The 18,989-nt window shown below is 37.9% G+C and overlaps 1 protein-coding gene across 4 annotated transcripts in view; it reads right to left on the bottom strand.

Annotated features, from left to right (window-relative positions):
• The window catches only part of UBE2Q2 (ubiquitin conjugating enzyme E2 Q2), a 91,622-nt gene that overhangs the window by 44,618 nt on the left and 28,015 nt on the right, over positions 1–18,989 (bottom strand). For 3 of the 4 annotated variants that reach the window (XR_006381596.1, XM_044230073.1, XM_044230072.1), the window contains 3 exons: positions 16,505–16,589; positions 14,971–15,031; positions 14,123–14,213 (listed from right to left, as the gene is read on the bottom strand). The exons of the other annotated variant lie outside the window; for it this stretch is intronic. Coding sequence is in view for 2 of the 3 variants with exons in the window: in XM_044230073.1 (XP_044086008.1) it covers positions 14,123–14,213; positions 14,971–15,031; positions 16,505–16,589 (237 nt within the window). In the remaining variant the exon portion in view is untranslated. The remainder of the gene's footprint in view (positions 1–14,122; positions 14,214–14,970; positions 15,032–16,504; positions 16,590–18,989) is intronic. 4 annotated transcript variants of the gene reach the window in all.

Raw genomic sequence — 18,989 nt, 5'->3', positions numbered from 1 at the left:
TTGACAGGGAATCCACATTCTAAGTCTTCTCATTGATGAGGAAAAGGTAAAATACAAATTAAATTTACATTACACTTTGACAAGGATATACACTGTAGCTGCTAGGCAGTAAAGAAGAGTAAGAGAACACCCAAGTACTAAGCTAAAAGAGGTGAGAAACTGGAACAATTTAAAAAAATCCAAAATATGAGAAAAAGGAAGATGGAATAACAAGAAAAGTAAAAAGCACTTAGGAGATGGGATTGAAATCCAAGTGTCAAATAATATTAAATGCAAATAGACTAACTGTTCTAATTAAAAGACAAAGATCATCAGACTTGATAAAAATATATGAAGAGAAAAGAAACCTCAACTAATTCTCAGGCTACCAAGAACAATTCTCTTTTTCAAATTCTCAGTCCTAGAAGAAGATTCCCTGAAGAACAGAGATTTTTCTCTTTATGAACTAAACAATGGTAGCCAAGGTGACCAAGAGCATTAGAGGTTTGTCTCTTGGTGGTCAGGAAGCCAAGAAGGCTGCCCCTCATTTCCCTACAGCAATCGGTTAAGGAAAAAGCACATTGCCTCTAATAAAGACATGGCAGGAAGTCTAAGAGAAATTACCTTCAATATCTGTGGTCAAATAAAAAGTAAGAACTAATTGTCTCAAACGAATCTGAGGCTAAGGGAGGTAACAAATATCTGAGTCATCCACTTATTTCCAATAAACACAAAAATATAGGTTGAACCAGAAGAATAAGCAGCATAATTCCAGTAACTTACTTTAACTCCCTACTTCCACCCATCCTCAAATAAGATTCTAAAGAACATATAAACTATGAAAATGCAATTCTAACAGGAAAGGCAGATAAAAAGCATACTTCTGATGGTTAAATCAGATAATCTTAGATTTCTACTGCAAGGGAGAACCTACCCACACAAGATGCCAACTTAATGACAATTACTAAACCTACTTTCAAATAAACTGTAGATAAAAGGTGAGCTACTTAACAGATATAATTAAGGGTATAGATGCAAAGCTTTGTAAAGTACAACTTCATTTAATCTCCTACTCTTTAGATCTTTAAATATGTGATCCCAAAAGATAAGCCTTTTTAAATTGATTATACGACCAAGAGAATTACCTTCATTTTAAGTAATTCTTCAGAGTAATTCCTCCACATCAAAACCTAGAGACTTTGCTCCATAAACATAAGCTGCACCATGGAACTCAGTAATTAATATTTTATAGAAATAAGAGTTCCTTAAAGGGTTATAGTGGGGAGGATGAGTATGATTGTTAAAACAGACATTTGAAGGAGGGAGGAGTCAAGATGGCGGAGAAGTAGCAGGCTGAGACTACTTCAGCTAGCAGGAGATCAGCTAGAGAGCTGATCTAAAGATTGCAAACACCTGCAAATCCATCGGCAGATTGAAGAGAAGAACAGCAATTCTAGAAACAGAAAAACAACCACTTTCTGAAAGGTAGGACTGGCGGAGAAGTGAATCCAAAGCGACGGGAAGATAGACCCCGGGGGGAGGGGCCGGCTCCCGGCAAGCGGCGGAGCAACGGAGCACAAAATCAGGACTTTTAAAAGTCTGTTCCGCTGAGGGACATCGCTCCAGAGGCTAAACCGGGGCGAAGCCCACACGGGGTCGGCATGGCCTCAGGTCTCGCAGGGTCACAGAAGGATCGGGGGTGTCTGAGTGTTGCAGAGCTTGCGGATATTGGAACGGGAAAGCCAGCTACAGAGACAGAGCCGACAGTAAGCTCACAGCTCGGTGTTGCCTTGAACCAGTCGCAGGCTCAGTGAGCTTGGAGCGCGGCCGGAGGTTAGACAGACGGGAGTTACTAGGAGCTGTTCGCTGAGGGCGCACTGGGGAGCAGGGCCCCGGGCTCTTGGCTCCTCCGGGCCGGAGACCAGGAGGCCGCCATTTGTATTCCCGTCCTCTGGAACTCTACAGAAAGCGCTCAGGGAACAAAAGCTCCTGAAAACAAAGCCGAGCGGATCACTCAGCCCGGCCCCTGGTAAGGGCGGTGCAATTCCGCCTGGGGCAAAGACACTTGAGAATCACTACAACAGGCCCCTCCCCCAGAAGATCAACAAGAAATCCAGGCAAGACCAAGTTCACCTACCAAGGAGTGCAGTTTCAATACCAAGGAGAGCAGCAGAATTCCAGAGGAGGAGAAAGCAAAGCACGGAAGTCATGGCTTTCTCCTGTGATTTTTTAGTCTTGCAGTTAATTTAATTTTTTTCTTTTTCATTTTCTTTCTCTTCTACTAAAATTTTTTTTAACTTTTACCCTTTTCTTTTTTAACGTTTTTTAACTAGTTCACTTAATACATATATATTTTTATACTTTTCTTTATTCGTTTTCTTTTTTTAATTCTTTTTTTTCTTTCTTTCTTTATTTTATATATATATGTTTATATATTTATATGTTTATTTATATATATATTTATCTATAAGAGTGCCTAAATGGAAAGCATGATTTTTTTTCCAATTTATTTATTTTCAGAAAAACAGTATTCATTATTTTTTCACCACACCCAGTGCTCCATGCAAGCTGTGCCCTCTATAATACCCACCACCTGGTACCCCACCCCCCCGCCACTGCAAACCGCTCAGATTGTTTTTCAGAGTCCATAGTCTCTCATGGTTCATCTCCCCTTCCAATTTACCCAAAAGCACATACCCTCCCCAATGTCCATAACCCTACCCCTCTTCTCCCAACCCTCCTCCCCCCAGCAACCCACAGTTTGTTTCGTAAGATTAAGAGTCACTTATGGTTTGTCTCCCTCCCTATCCCATCTTGTTTCATGGATTCTTCTCCTACCCATGTAAGCCCCCATGTTGCATCACCACTTCCTCATATCAGGGAGATCATATGATAGTTGTCTTACTCCGCTTGACTTATTTCGCTAAGCATGATATGCTCTAGTTCCATCCATGTGTCGCAAATGGCAAGATTTCGTATCTTTTGATGGCTGCATAGTATTCCATTGTGTATATATACCACATCTTCTTGATCCATTCATCTGTTGATGGACATCTAGGTTCTTTCCATAGTTTGGCTATTGTGGACATTGCTGCTATAAACATTCGGGTGCACGTGCCCCTTTGGATCACTACGTTTGTATCTTTAGGGTAAATACCCAGTAGTGCAATTGCTGGGTCATAGGGCAGTTCTATTTCAACATTTTGAGGAACCTCCATGCTGTTTTCCAGAGTGGTTGCACCAGCTTGCATTCCTACCAACAGTGTACGAGGGTTCCCCTTCTCCGCATCCTCGCCAGCATCTGTCATTTCCTGACTTGTTGATTTTAGGCATTCTGACTGGTGTGAGGTGGTATCTCATTGTGGTTTTGATTTGTATTTCCCTGATGCCGAGTGATATGGTGCACTTTTTCAGGTGTCTGTTGGCCATCTGGATATCTTCTTTGCAGAAACGTCTGTTCATGTCCTCTGCCCATTTCTTGATTGGACTATTTGTTCTTTGGGTGTTGAGTTTGTTAAGTTCTTTATAGATTTTGGATACTAGTCCTTTATCTGATATGTCGTTTGCAAATATCTTCTCCCATTCTGTCAGTTGTCTTTTGGTTTTGTTAACTGTTTCCTTTGCTGTGCAAAAGCTTTTGATTTTGATGAAATCCCAAAAGTTCAATTTTGCCTTTACTTCCCTTGCCTTTGGCTATGTTCCTAGGAAGATGTTGCTGCGGCTGAGGTCGAAGAGGTTGCTGCCTGTGTTCTCCTCAAGGATTTTGATGGGATTCCTTTCTCACATTGAGGTCCTTAATCCATTTTGAATCTATTTTTGTGTGTGGTGTAAGGAAATGGTCCAATTTCATTTTTCTGCACGTGCCTGTCCAATTTTCCCAACACCATTTATTGAAGAGGCTGTCTTTTTTCCATTGGACATTCTTTCCTGCTTTGTCGAAGATTAGTTGACCATAGAGTTGAGGGTCTATTTCTGGGCTCTCTATTCTGTTCCATTGGTCTATGTGTCTGTTTTTGTGCAGTACCATGCTGTCTTGATGATGACAGCTTTGTAATAAAGCTTGAAGTCCGGAATTGTGATGCCACCAACTTTGGCTTTCTTTTTCAACATCCCTTTGGTTATTCTAGGTCTTTTCTGGTTCCATATAAATTCGAAAATTATCTGTTCCATTTCTTTGAAAAAGATGGATGGTACTTTGATAGGAATTGCATTAAATGTGTAGATTGCTTTAGGTAGCATAGACATTTTCACAATATTTATTCTTCCAATCCAGGACCATGGAACATTTTTCCATTTCTTTGTGTCTTCCTCAATTTCTTTCATGAGTACTTTATAGTTTTCTGAGTATAGATTCTTAGCCTCTTTGGTTAGGTTTATTCCTAGGTATCTTATGGTTTGGGGTGCAATTGTAAATGGGATTGACTCCTTAATTTCTCTTTCTTCTGTCTTGTTGTTGGTGTAGAGAAATGCAACTGATTTCTGTGCATTGATCTTATAGCCTGACACTTTACTGAATTCCTGTATAAGTTCTAGCAGTTTTGGAGTGGAGTCTTTTGGGTTTTCCACATAGAGTATCATATCGTCTGCGAAGAGTGATAATTTGACTTTTTCTTTGCCGATTTAGATGCCTTTAATTTCCTTTTGTTGTCTGATTGCTGAGGCGAGGACTTCTACTACTATGTTGAATAGCAGTGGTGATAATGGACATCCCTGCCGTGTTCCTGACCTTAGTGGAAAAGCTTTCAGTTTTTCTCCATTGAGAATGATATTTGCAGTGGGTTTTTCATAGATGGCTTTGTTGATATTGAGGTATGTGCCCTCTATCCCTACACTTTGAAGAGTTTTGATCAGGAACGGATGCTGTACTTTGTCAAATGCTTTTTCAGCATCTATTGAGAGTATCATATGGTTCTTGTTCTTTCTTTTATTGATGTGTTGTATCACATTGACTGATTTGCGGATGTTGAACCAACCTTGCAGGCCTGGGATAAATCCCACTTGGTCGTGGTGAATAATCCTTTTAATGTACTATTGAATCTTATTGGCTAGTATTTTGGTGAGAATTTTTGCATCTGTGTTCATCAAGGATATTGGTCTATAGCTCTCTTTTTTGATGGGATCCTTGTCTGGTTTTGGGATCAAGGTGATGCTGGCCTCATAAAATGAGTTTGGGAGTTTTCCTTCCATTTCTATTTTTTGGAACAGTTTCAGGAGAATAGGAATTAGTTCTTCTTTAAACGTTTGGTAGAATTCCCCCGGGAAGCCATCTGGCTCTGGGCTTTTGTTTGTTTGGAGATTTTTAATGACTGTTTCAATCTCCTTACTGGTTATGGGTCTGTTCAGGCTTTCTATTTCTTCCTGGTTCAATTTTGGTAGTTTATATATTTCTAGGAATGCATCCATTTCTTCCAGATTGTCAAATTTGTTGGCGTAGAGTTGCTCATAGTATGTTCTTATAATAGTTTGTATTTCTTTGGTGTTAGTTGTGATCTCTCCTCTTTCATTCATGATTTTATTTATTTGGGTCCTTTCTCTTTTCTTTTTGATAAGTCTGGCCAAGGGTTTATCAATTTTATTAATTCTTTCAAAGAACCAGCTCCTAGTTTGGTTGATTTGTTCTATTGTTTTTTTTGTTTCTATTTCATTGATTTCTGCTCTGATCTTTATGATTTCTCTTCTCCTGCTGGGCTTAGGGTTTCTTTCTTGTTCTTTCTCCAGCTCCTTTAGGTGTAGGGTTAGGTTGTGTACCTGAGACCTTTCTTGTTTCCTGAGAAAAGCTTGTACCGCTATATATTTTCCTCTCAGGACTGCCTTTGTTGTGTCCCACAGATTCTGAACCGTTGTATTTTCATTATCATTTCTTTCCATGATTTTTTTCAATTCTTCAATTTCCCGGTTGACCCATTCATTCTCTAGAAGGATGCTGTTTAGTCTCCATGTATTTGGGTTCTTTCCAAACTTCCTCTTGTGGTTGAGTTCTAGCTTCAGAGCATTGTGGTCTGAAAATATGCAGGGAATGATCCCAAACTTTTGATACCGGTTGAGTCCTGATTTAGGACCGAGGATGTGATCTATTCTGGAGAATGTTCCATGTGAACTAGAGAAGAATGTGTATTCTGTTGCTTTGGGATGAAATGTTCTGAATATATCTGTGATGTCCATCTCATCCAGTGTATCATTTAAGGCCTTTATTTCCCTGTTGATCTTTTGCTTGGATGATCTGTCCATTTCAGTGAGTGGAGTGTTAAAGTCCCCTACTATTATTGTATTATTGTTGATGTGTTTCTTTGATTTTGTTATTAATTGGTTTATATAGTTGGCTGCTCCCACGTAGGGGGCATAGATATTTAAAATTGTTAGATCTTCTTGTTGGACAGACCCTTTGAGTATGATATAGTGTCCTTCCTCATCTCTTATTATAGTCTTTGGCTTAAAATCTAATTGATCTGATATAAGGATTGCCACTCCTGCTTTTTTCTGATGTCAATTAGCATGGTAAATTCTTTTCCACCCCCTCACTTTAAGTCTGGAGGTGTCTTCGGGTTTAAAATGAGTTTCTTGGAGGCAACATATAGATGGGTTTTGTTTTTTTTTCCATTCTGATACCCTGTGTCTTTTGATTGGGGCATTTAGCCCATTAACATTCAGGGTAACTATTGAGAGATATGATTTTAGTGCCATTGTATTGCCTGTAAGGAGACTGTTACTGTATATTGTCTCTGTTCCTTTCTGATCTACCACTTGTAGGCTCTCTCTTTGCTTAGAGGACCCCTTTCAGTATTTCTTGTAGAGCTGGTTTGGTGTTTGCAAATTCTTTCAGGTTTTGTTTGTCCTGGAAGCTTTTAATCTCTCCTTCTATTTTCAATGATAGCCTAGCTGGATATAGTATTCTTGGCTGCATGTTTTTCTCGTTTATTGCTCTGAAAATATCATGCCAGCTCTTTCTGGCCTGCCAGGTCTCTGTGGATAAGTCAGCTGCCAATCGAATACTTTTACCATTGTATGTTACAGACTTCTTTTCCCGGGCTACTTTCAGGATTTTCTCTTTGTCACTAAGGCTTGTAAATTTTACTATTAGGTGACGGGGTGTGGGCCTATTCTTATTGATTTTGAGGGGCGTTCTCTGAACCTCCTGAATTTTGATGCTCATTCCCTTTGCCATATTGGGGAAATTCTCCCCAATAATTCTCTACAGTACAGCAGAATACTCATTCTTCTCAAGTGCACACGGAACCTTCTCCAGAATAGACCACATACTGGGTCACAAATCAGGACTCAACCGATACCAAAAGACTGAGATTATTCCTTGCATATTCTCAGATCACAATGCTTTGAAACTGGAGCTCAATCACAAGGAAAAGTTCCGAAGGAACTCAAACACCTGGAAGCTAAAGACCACCTTGCTTAAGAATGCATAATACCTGGGTGGCTCAGTTGGTTGAACGACTGCCTTCGGCTCGGGGCGTGATCCTGGAGTCCCGGGATCGAGTCCCACATCGGGCTCCCAGCTCCATGGGGAGTCTGCTTCGCTCTCTGACCTTCTCCTCGCTCAAGCTCTCTCTCACTGTCTCTCTCTCTCAAATAAATAAATAAATAAAATCTTTAAAAAAAAAAAAAAGAATGCATAATACCTTTCTAACCTGAACTTTTTGATATATACACCTATGTTTTTCTTTTGCATTTTAATTTTTTGAATTCCTTTTTTTTAAATTTTAGTTTAGTTTAGTCTAGTATATTCCTTTTTATTTTTATCCTCTAATATTCATATAGAGTTAACTTCAAAGTAATCCCCTTTCCCCAATCAATACTACCCCTATAGGTAAACCAGTTTTTAATCCCCTTTATCTTAGGAAAGTTGAGTCCTTTAACAAAGATATCAAGATACATCCAGGAAGAATCAAAACAACCTTCCTCACACACACTGAGAATTTATAAGAATTCTCCCATCTTCTTCCACCAGTGTTTCTGTATTTTTTGAGTTTGTCCTGATAGCATATAAATTTTACACTTGTGGTTCTTTTTGACGAGGTTCTTTCTTTATTTGCATATATATATATTTTTTCTTTCTCTTGCCATATAATTGTATCAGTCTTTTTATCTCTTTTTGTTTGTCTACTTCATAAATCTTACCTGGGACCCATCTGGGCTGAACCTTCTCTTTCATCTTCCCTTTCTTTCCTGTCTCTCTCTCTCTTTTTTTTCTTTTTCTTTTTCTTTTTCTTCTTTTCCTTTTTCTTTTCTTTTGTCTCTCGTTTGGGTAGGGAATCCTGATTGCTCATAAGGGTGCACCTTGACTGCACCAGAGTTGATACATCCAGCTACATCTGTTCAGTCTTCTCCTGCCAAAATGACTAGGAGGAGGAATGCCCAACAGAAGAAAAATACAGAGGATGGACCTTCTGCAACAGAGCTAACGGCTATCAACATAGACAATATGTCGGAAAGAGAATTCAGGCTAACAATTATCCAGGCAATAGCTAGGTTGGAGAAACCATGGATGACCAAACAGAATTGATTAGGGCCGAACTGACAGCGACCAGACAGGATGTTCACAATGTTAGGGTGGAGCTTAAAGCTACCAGGGAGGAGGTCCACAATGCTCTCAATGAGTTCCAATCTAATCTAAACTCTCTCCAAGCTAGGGTAACTGAGACAGAAGATAGAATTAGTGATCTGGAAGACAAACAGATAGAGAGAAAGGATCAGGAGGAAGCCTGGAACAAACAGCTTAGATCCCACGAAAGCAGAATCAGGGAAATAAATGATGCCATGAAGCGTTCCAACGTCAGAATTATTGGAATTCCTGAAGGGGAGGAGAAAGAAAGAAGTCTAGAAGATATCGTGGAACAAGTCCTTCATGAAAATTTTCCAAATCTCGCAAATGAAACCAGCGTTCATGTACTAGAGGCTGAACGGTCTCCACCCGAGATTATACACTCCAAAAAAACATCACGACACCTGATGGTCAAATTGAGGAATTATAATTGTAAGTATAATCTCTTGAAAGCCGCCAGGGCAAAGAGGCTCCTTTGGGATGAAATGTTCTGAATATATCTGTGATGTCCTGTCCACAGAGACCTGGCAAGCCAGAAGAGGCTGGCAAGATATATTCAGGGCACTAAATGAGAAGAACATGCAGCCAAGAATACTTTATCCAGCAAGACTGACATTCAAAATGGATGGAGAGATAAAGAGTTTCCAAGACCGGCAAGGCTTAAAAGACTATGCAACCACCAAGCCAACACTGCAGGAAATATTAAGGGGGGTTCTATAAAAGAGGAAAAATCCCAAGAATAGCATTGAACAGAAATATAGAGACAGTCTACAGAAAGAAATACTTCAAAGGTAACTCGATGTCAATAAAAACGTATCTATCAATAATCACTCTCAATGTGAATGGCCTAAATGCACCCATAAAACGGCACAGGGTTGCAGATTGGATAAAACGACAGGACCCATCCATATGCTGTCTACAGGAGACCCATTTTGAACCTAAAGATACACGCAGACTGAAAGTGAAGGGGTGGAGAAGCATCCTTCATGCCAATGGGACTCAAAAGAAGGCTGGGGTAGCGATTCTCATATCAGATAAATTAGACTTCAAACTAAAGACTGTAGTCAGAGATACAGAAGGACACTACATAATCCTTAAAGGGACTATCCACCAAGATGATCTAACAATTGTAAATATCTATGCTCCCAATATGGGAGCAGCCAATTACTTAAGAAAACTGTTAATCAAGATAAAGAGTCATATTGATATGAATACACTAATCGTAGGAGATCTTAACACGCCTCTTTCAGAATTAGATCATCGAAGCAGAAAATCAATAAAGAAACAAGAGCATTGAATGACACATTGGACCAGATGGACCTCATAGATATATACAGAACATTCCACCCTAAAACAATAGAATACTCATTCTTCTCAAGTGCACACGGAACCTTCTCCAGAATAGACCACATACTGGGTCACAAATCAGGACTCAACCGATACCAAAAAACTGAGATTATTCCCTGCATATTCTCAGATCACAATGCTTTGAAACTGGAGCTCAATCACAAGGAAAAGTTCCAAAGGAACTCAAACACCTGGAAGCTAAAGACCACCTTGCTTAAGAATGCTTGGATCAACCAGGAGATCAAAGAAGAACTGAAACAATTCATGGAAACCAATGAGAATGAAGACACTTCCATAAATAAATTGGAAAAAAAATGACAAAGATAGCACAAAAAAAAAAACCAGACATTTGAGTTATCTGGGTACACTAACGCAGAAACTGAGAATCTCAAGGTTTACAAGGATATCATGAAGTTTTTAATTCAACATCTCTGCCTCTCAAGAAAAGTTTAATAATGAGGAACATTCTATTCTTGAAAAACTCACTGAATGGCTCTACATAGCTATCACTTCCTTTATACTGAGCTGAAAATTGCTTCTTTAAAGTCTGACTTACTAGTTTTCATATCATGCTTTGTGTTAATCAAAAACAAAAACGAGGGGCACCTGCGTGGCTCAGTCAGTTAAGGGTCTGCTTTCAGCTCAGGTCATGATTCCACAGTCCTGGGATCAAGCCCCCGTATCAGGCTCCCTGCTCAGCAGGGATTCTGTTTCTCCTTCTCCCACTGCTGCTACCCTAGCTTGTGTTTGCTCACTCTCTCTCTCTCAAAAAAAAGAAAATAACAATAATAATAAATAATCAATAAAAAAACATACACATACACATACACAGCCCTTTAAATCGTTAAGAACAAGCTCTCATGAACCCCTATGTTCTTCTCTCTAAATCTAAAATTCAACCAGCTATCAGAGGACATGGAAATCTCTTTCAAATCCTTGCCACTATTTTCTAAATGAATCCAAGTTGTCTAAATAAACCCTTTTTAAAATACTACCTCAGAGTTGGGGGAAATTGGAAGGGGAGGTGAACCATGAGAGACTATGGACTCTGAAAAACAATCTGAGGGTTTTGAAGTGGCGGGGCGGTGGGAGGTTGGGGTACCAGGTGGTGGGTATTATAGAGGGCACAGATTGCATGGAGCACTGGGTGTGGTGCAAAAATAATGAATACTGTTATGCAGAAAATAAATAAAAAATAAATTTTAAAAAAATACTACCTCAGAATTCAGTTCAGTAATTCAGACACAGCTTGAAAAACCAGACCACCATTTCCTTAAGAGCATAGCATAATATAGTTGCCAGGCTGCTGATGAATCTAATAGGTCTCCATTCCCTCCTGCCCCTATCCCCAACCTTGTGTTATACTGTATCTCAGGTTCCATTTTCTTATTACTCATGACTTTCAAGTTGTCACCATGCACATCTGAGGCCATAAATACTGTTCATGCTCCTTCCTGTAAATCACTGTTCTGACTCATATCTGCTATCCTCCAATTCTGTGAATCCTGATACTTAGTAAGTTGGTAGTTCAGTTTGCCAAGGTCACTTAGTTCAGAGCAATCACATTTTTCTCAGCCCTCTTAAGAAATATTCCAGCCCTAGCAATGGCCCTTCTTTCTGGTATCAGGAGTCATGTTCCAGAAAGATAAATGCAACAGAATTTCGGCCATTTACCTCCCAGATCATCCCCTCCCTGAAGTTCTGCCTAGAGTAGGAAAATATCATGAAAACATTAAGTGCAGCCACAAGTCTTTCAGTTTCCTGGTCAAGATTTCATATTCCCTTAAAGATACCTCTTGAGAAGAAAGTGAGAGGGAAGGGACACACAGGGGGCTTTCAAAGGCCCTGGTGGGAAAAAAAGAAATAGACCCTAATTTTTTTTTAGTATAACTGACACAATTTACATCAGTTTCAGGTGTAAGGTTCTATTTCTTAAGCTTGGTATTGGACAAATGGGTATATGATTTAATAAAACTGTTAAGACTGCTGAGTTAAAACATTCTATATATACATATATTTTTTTTAAAGCTACTATCCTGGTTTTTCACCATATGAATCAGTAAAAATACAGTCACATTAGCAACTTCAGTAAATATATACTAGACTCACTCTCTAGGAAGACAAGCCAAATGACAACCACAAAAGTTTCTACAATAACAAAATATAGGGAAAATACAGACATTTGACATTTTTGTTATTTGAACAAAGTCCAATCATAAATAAGAATATATCAACAAACAAAAATATATACACACAAAAGCTAAGTAAAAAGTTTTCAGAAAATTAGCCTTTTCTAAAGTATATTCTTTCATGTCTTTGCTTTTTTCCTTAAAAACCCCTCATATCTGTCTACTCATGTATTCCAGCATATTATTCCTTGCCCAGATCAAAATCAAAGCCCCAACTAGTCTCAGAAATCTATCTTATCCAAACTCTATTCTGATGCTGAGACATAATTATTGTTTTAAAAAAAAGATAATCAATTATGCCCCTACCTAAAAACCTCTACTGGTTCTTTACTGTATAAGAGTTAAAATCCCAGACTCTTCATCCTGGTCTCCAAAGCAGTATAGACTTCATCAAAGACTTCTCCCCAAGAAAAACTGCAGGCTCTTGAAAAACAGGATTATATTTTAGATCCCTCCATGTCCTCAAGCCTTCCAGAGTCCCTAATGCACTGACGTCTACCTAACTAAAATAGAAAAAATAGACGTATCTGTAAGGCAATTGCTACATAATTTTTTCTTCCCAATTTAAAAGAACACAGCAAAAAGAAGTTTCATATAATTCAAATACAAAACTCCTTAGAAACACTTGCTTTTTTTTTGAAACAAGAGTTTTAAAAGGAATACATTTATCCTCATTCCATATTACATCATTGCATTTTATCAAAATACCATCGTTATTTTTCAACCTTTACTCTTAACATTCAAAAAAAACTATTAAGGGGCCCCTGGTTGGCTCAGTCCTTAAGCACCTGCTTTCAGCTCAGGTCATGATCACAGTCCTGGGATCGAGCCCCGTATCCGAGAGACTGCTTCTCCCTCTCCAGCTCCCTGTGCTTGTGTTCCCTCTCTGGCTATCTCTCTCAGTCATAAATGAATAAATAAAATAAAATAAAAACTATTAAATAAAACCTATAAATTCAGGAAAGTACATAAAATATAAAGGTATACCATTATATATTCTAAAATATGCATCCATGTAACCAGCACTCTGGTCAAGAATCAGACTACAGCCAGTTTCCAAGAAATCCCCAGATGTCCCTTTCACAGCTCACAACTCCCTCCCTCTCACCTAGATGTACGCCCTCTCCTCAACTTATGGAAACCATGCCTTTGCTTTTCTTGAACCTACCCAGGTTTGGATCCATAAATCTGTGTTTCTCAGCCTTTACATTTTTGCTCTACTAAGAAAGGTTTTAGAAATAGTTCAGAAATTCGGGGCACCTGGCTGGCTCAGTTGGTTGATCGTCTGCCTTCAGCTCAGGTCATGATCTCCGGGTCCTGGGATCAAGCCCCGTGTCAGTCTCTCTGCTCAGCAGGGAGCCTGCTTTCCTCTCTCTCTCTCTCTCTCTGCCTGCTGCTCTGACTCCTTGTGATCTCTCTCTCTCAGTCAAATAAATAAATAAAATCTTTAAAAATTTTTTTTAAAAAAGAAATATTTTAGAAATTTTTTTTCATCTATCTCTAACACAGACATACTGCATTAACTGTTTATGTAATGTGGTCCCTTAAAGAGCCATAGACCATTGTAATATATAAGAATTTTTTCACTCCAAGGACCAGTTTTCACCTGACTAGTGGGGATACAGCCTCCACTGAGATGCACGCCCTAAACAATATAAATTTAGTTTCACCTATTTTTGAGCTCTATATAAAAGAAATTGTAGAAACATGTTTTGGGATCTGGTTTCTTTAGCTCAACACTGTGTTTAAGATTCACCCACATTTTCCACCTTTTCCTTTTTATATGAACACCACAATTCTCCATTCTAATGGACACTTCTGTTATTTTCTCTTTGGTGCTATTATAAATAACACTGCTCTGAACAGTTTTATATAGGTCTCCTGGTGTACTTAAGTACTCATTTCCTGTGGGGTATACACTATGCAAAGAATTCCTGAACCACAGGGAATGAATACCTTCTACTTGACCAAGTAACAACAAACTGTTTTCCAAACAATATAAAAATATACATTCCCATTAGAAACATATGGAATCCGCTTAACATTTTCTTACCTTAAAAGAGAAGTTAAGCAAAATATATTCTATGCCTTCTTTTTCTTTTAAGATCTGAAGATCACTGTGCAAAGGACTATCAGGATCAACCCTAAGAATTACAAAGTAAAAAACAATTCAAATTAAAAAATCAAGAGATTTTTTTCTTACTAACCAGAAAAATGAACCAGTTCAAGAGCTAAAACAGAGTCCCTTGGGTAAGTTTAAACATAACATTGCTCTATGGTCCCTGGGTAAATAAATTGCAATAGCCTCCGACTCCTTGGGATTAAATGTCCAAAAAGGTCACAGGATTTTACATCCATTCCCATAAGGGATTCGAAGTTAGCAGCCATTCTAAAGGAAAGTCATATGCACATATATTTTCTCAAGAACTCAAAAAGAAAATGTCTCTAAAACTGTAATACTAGCCAAGGGATTCAAGGAGAGAAATTTATCACAGACAAGACCAGAAAAAGAGAAATCACTAACAAAATCTAAATCTGTCTATAACTATTCTACATATTCAGGCCTACTTAAGTTCCTCATTCTAAATATAAACTGGTTATCATGGCCAATCAGGTTATTAAGCACACTTTTGTTTCTGTAGTTCCCAATTATCTCACTAACTCCATGAGCCAGTTTATCCCACAGCTGGTCCTTCTTTTTCTAATTCCTCTTTCTGACTTTACTTATTTAAGCCCAAGAAACAGCTTATTTTAACAATCTAAGAACTATTTCTATAGAAACACAGTCTAAAGTTCTAAGTAAAAACCATAGCGTATAAGGTATCGAAAGTAGGGAGAAAAAATTTCCATTGTGATAGTCTATCATTACAAAGACTGGGTCAGCATCTAAAAGTCACTTACTTCTGCAGTTTAACATGCCAGTCATATAAACTGTCATTTATGAGTTCCACTGAATAAATCCCTGTAAAGATATAGAAACGCAGATTACTTTTTTCCTTTTTTTTTTTTTTTTTTTTTTTTTTAGAGAGGGGTTGGGGGAAGGCAGAGGAAAAGAGAGGAAATTCCAAGCTGGGCATGGAGCCTGATGTGGGACTCAATCCCATTACCTAGAGTTCATTCTCGCTCACCAAAATCAAGTGTCAGACAGTTAACCAACTGAGCCCCCCAGGGGCCTCTAGGTTATTCTATATTTGATCTTATAACTACTACTTCAGTATAAATGAACACACTAAATAACCAAAATAAGCTATATAAAGCCATCAATGAAGACGATTCTTTAATGAGTTGAGAAACTGTGCGTGGGAGGGGAAAAAATTATGCAAAATCCTATGTACTTTAACACTTCTCTTTTATGCATATGCAAATATTTCTATAAAAATGGAATCCCTCCACGGAGTTTTATAACCTTTCTTCAACTTTCCAGGGCATCTTCCCAATTTAGTAGATAGGAAGACTATTGTCAATCTTTTTAATAACTCTATGGCAATTTATTTATGGATATACCATAATTTAAACAATTCCACCTATATCTAATTATTAATTTTTAATTTTTTGCTACTACCAACAATGCTATAACAAGCAAGTAATTATTTAACATTTAAAAGTAAACCCATATTTAAATATTTAACTGCACTTGATGAAGTTTCTACAGATAAACTTTTAGACTTCTAATATGAAAAACAGGATGCCAAAACTTCTAATAATTCAGAATCAAGTTTGGCTTACCTTGCACTCGAAAGCAGAAAATTTTTTTGCTTTTTATTTTAAGTAGATTCTAATGGTTTAGATTTGGTCACTCAGAATTACTGAGTGGATCACAAAGGTGCCTTTTCAAATATATTAAAATTTGGCTCTTTCCCTTATTTTAGTACAGTTAGAATCTGACAATAAGAGGGAATTTTACTTCAATTAGAGAGGTTTCACAATATTTAAGTCTTATTAAGAAAGAACACTCAAAGTCAAACTATGAAATAAATTTTTTTAAAAAAACACGTATTTTTGAAGTGATACTATAACTACCTATACAATAAAAGTTGATTTTGTTTTTAAAAAATAAGGAAAAATCATAAAAATCAACTCGGCAACAGTTCTTTGTTCATACAAAAATATATGTATCTTATTTACTTTTCAAAGCAGATATAACTCATACTTTTCCCAGAATCTAAAAATCATGAGTTAATCCCTGTTATCAAGAAGATAAAAAAATCATGAGGTATCCAAAAAAAACAATTTTCAAAAACCCAAAGAACAAGTAAACTCATCCTATTTTACCTTCCACATCTGTTAATAACTTGATTAAATCTGCATTTCACTTCTCTAAAATAAAGTTAATAACCGTCTCTGTTTCTATCCAGTTATATTAGAACTAAAGTTTACTATCTGAAATTTTGAAAACAGCATAAGGACAACAGAGTAGAGATCCAGAGGTCCTTACCTGCTTTATAACTCTGTGATCTGTATATGTCCCTGAGCTCTTTCATAAGTCTATCTGAAGCTTGCACAGACCCAGAGACTGCACCCTGCAACATAAAAATTGCTGTTTACCAGAATCTACAAAGTCAGGTAACTAAAGATTTGAGATATATAAACCAGAAAGGAAAGTTTACAATGAGATTATAAAAACAAATCACAACTCAACCTAAAAAAACAAATTAGATTAATTAAATTGAGGATTATGAAGTTTCAACAGAAATATAAAATGGGGGACAAGTCTGGCTCATTTACTGTTTCTTATCATCTGAAAAAAAAAATGTCTAACCAACATGTCTAGATTACCATGGTTCCTACAATAGCCTAAAACTTATCTCAAACTACACTGATTTATTTTTTAAAGATTTATTTGACAGGCAGAGATCATAAGTAGGCAGAGACGCAGATAGAGAGAGAGAGAGAGGAGGAAGCAGATTCCCCATGGAGCAGAGAGCCCGATGTGGGTCTCGATCCCAGGACCCTAGGACCATGGCCTAAGCTGAAGGCAGAGGCTTTAACCAATGAGCCACCCAGACACCCCTACACTGATTTTTTAAATTATTAATTTTTTTCTCTTTAGGATTTTATTTTTTAGAGCATTTTTAGATTCACAGAAAAGTTGAGAGAAAGGTACAGAGATTTCCCATATAACTGCTGCCACAACACAGTATTATCAATATCCCTCACCAGACAGTATGTTTTTTTAAACTGATAAACCTATACTGACACATCATTACCAGTGAAATCCGTAAATCACCTTAAGGTTCACCTTTGGTGCTGTACACTAAATGGGTTTGGAAAATGTGTAACAACACCTATACATCATTATAGTATCATCAGAGTATGTTCATTGCCCTAAAAATCCTCTGTCCTCTGCATATTTATCCCTCCACCCCACCCTGGCGGGCACTGATCTTTTTGATGACTCCATAGTTTTGCCTTTTCCAGAAAGTGACATAGTTGGAAATATACAGCTGTGTAGCTTTTTCATTCGATTGGCTTCTTTCACTTAGTAATATGGATTTAAAGTTCCCCCATGTCTTTTCATGGTTTGATAACGCACTTCTTTTTTTTTTTAAGATTTTATTTCTTTATTTGACAGACAGAGATCACAAGTAGGCAGAGAAGCAGGCAGAGAGAGAGAAGGAAGCAGGCTATCTGCCGAGCAGAGAGCCCGATGCAGGGCTCAATCCCAGGACCCTGGGATCATGACCTGAGCCGAAGGCAGAGGCTTTAACCCACTGAGCCACCCAAGTGCCCCAGCTCACTTCCTTTTTTAGCAAGGAATACATCCCATATTGTTGGGATATAACAGTTTATCCATTCACCTACTGAAGGATACCCTGGTTCCTTCCAAGGTATTGCAATTATGAGTAAAGTTGCTCCAAAGATCTGTAAGGAGGTGATTGTCTAGACATAAGTCTTCAATTCACGTGGGTATACCAAAGACTGCAACTGCTGGAATACATGGTAAAAATCATGTTCAGTTTTCTAAGACTCTGCCAGACTGTCTTCAAAAGTGACTGTACCATTTTGCATTCCCATGAGCAAGGAGTAAGAGTTCCTACTGCTTCACATCCTTGTGACAACACCAAATGTTGTCAGTGTTCCTGATTTTGGCCATTCCTTAATTCTTTTTTAATTTTAGCTATTCTTATAGGGATACAGTATCACCATCAATTTTTGAAAATACTAGAAGGCCCTTGCCATTTTACCCTATCAACTAAAACAGGGTTTCATTAGTCAGACTCTAAGTAAGAATGTTATACTGAAGGTCTACTTTACATATTAAGAAACTGAGAAAGAACATGTTCACCTGCATGCAACTAGTTTCAGTTCTTTTCCATGTTGGGATTTCTCTAAAAATGAAAATGCACCAATGTCTTATGGACTAAATATGAATGCCAGCTATTTCTTGTAGGACAAAAACATTCAGAATTCCTTTATTTAAAAAAGAACTGGTCATGTGAATTTTTTTTAAGATTTTATTTATTTATTAAGAGAGAGAATGAGAGAGAACATGAGAGGGGTAAGGTCAGAGGGAGAAGCAGATTCCCTGCGGAGCTGGGAGCCCAATGGACTCGATCCCGGGATTCCAGGATCATGACCCGAGCCGAAAGTAGTGGCTTAACCAACTGAGCCCCTTGGGTGCCCCTGGTCCTGTGAAATTTAAAATGATAATGGCTGCACTACACTTTGGGGATGGGTGGCAAAGGTTCACGAAGCTATTACTTCCTAGCTTTGCGACCTTGAGTATATTACTTTAACTGGTTTAAACCATAGTTTCACACCTATAAATAGGAACGATATTTTATAAAGTAGCTATAAAGGTTAAATGGGAAGGTACGTAAATTTTAAAGTACTTAGTGTCCCTCACGTGAAAACATTCAATAATTTGTATTCATTTTGACTATAATATACAAACTGAAAGCAATCACGAGAGAAAGTAC

This window comes from Neovison vison, chromosome 13 (assembly GCF_020171115.1).
Source record: "Neovison vison isolate M4711 chromosome 13, ASM_NN_V1, whole genome shotgun sequence".
In the NCBI taxonomy this organism is placed as follows: Eukaryota; Metazoa; Chordata; class Mammalia; order Carnivora; family Mustelidae; genus Neogale; species Neogale vison.
This window is presented reverse-complemented; position numbering and strand designations above follow the sequence as displayed.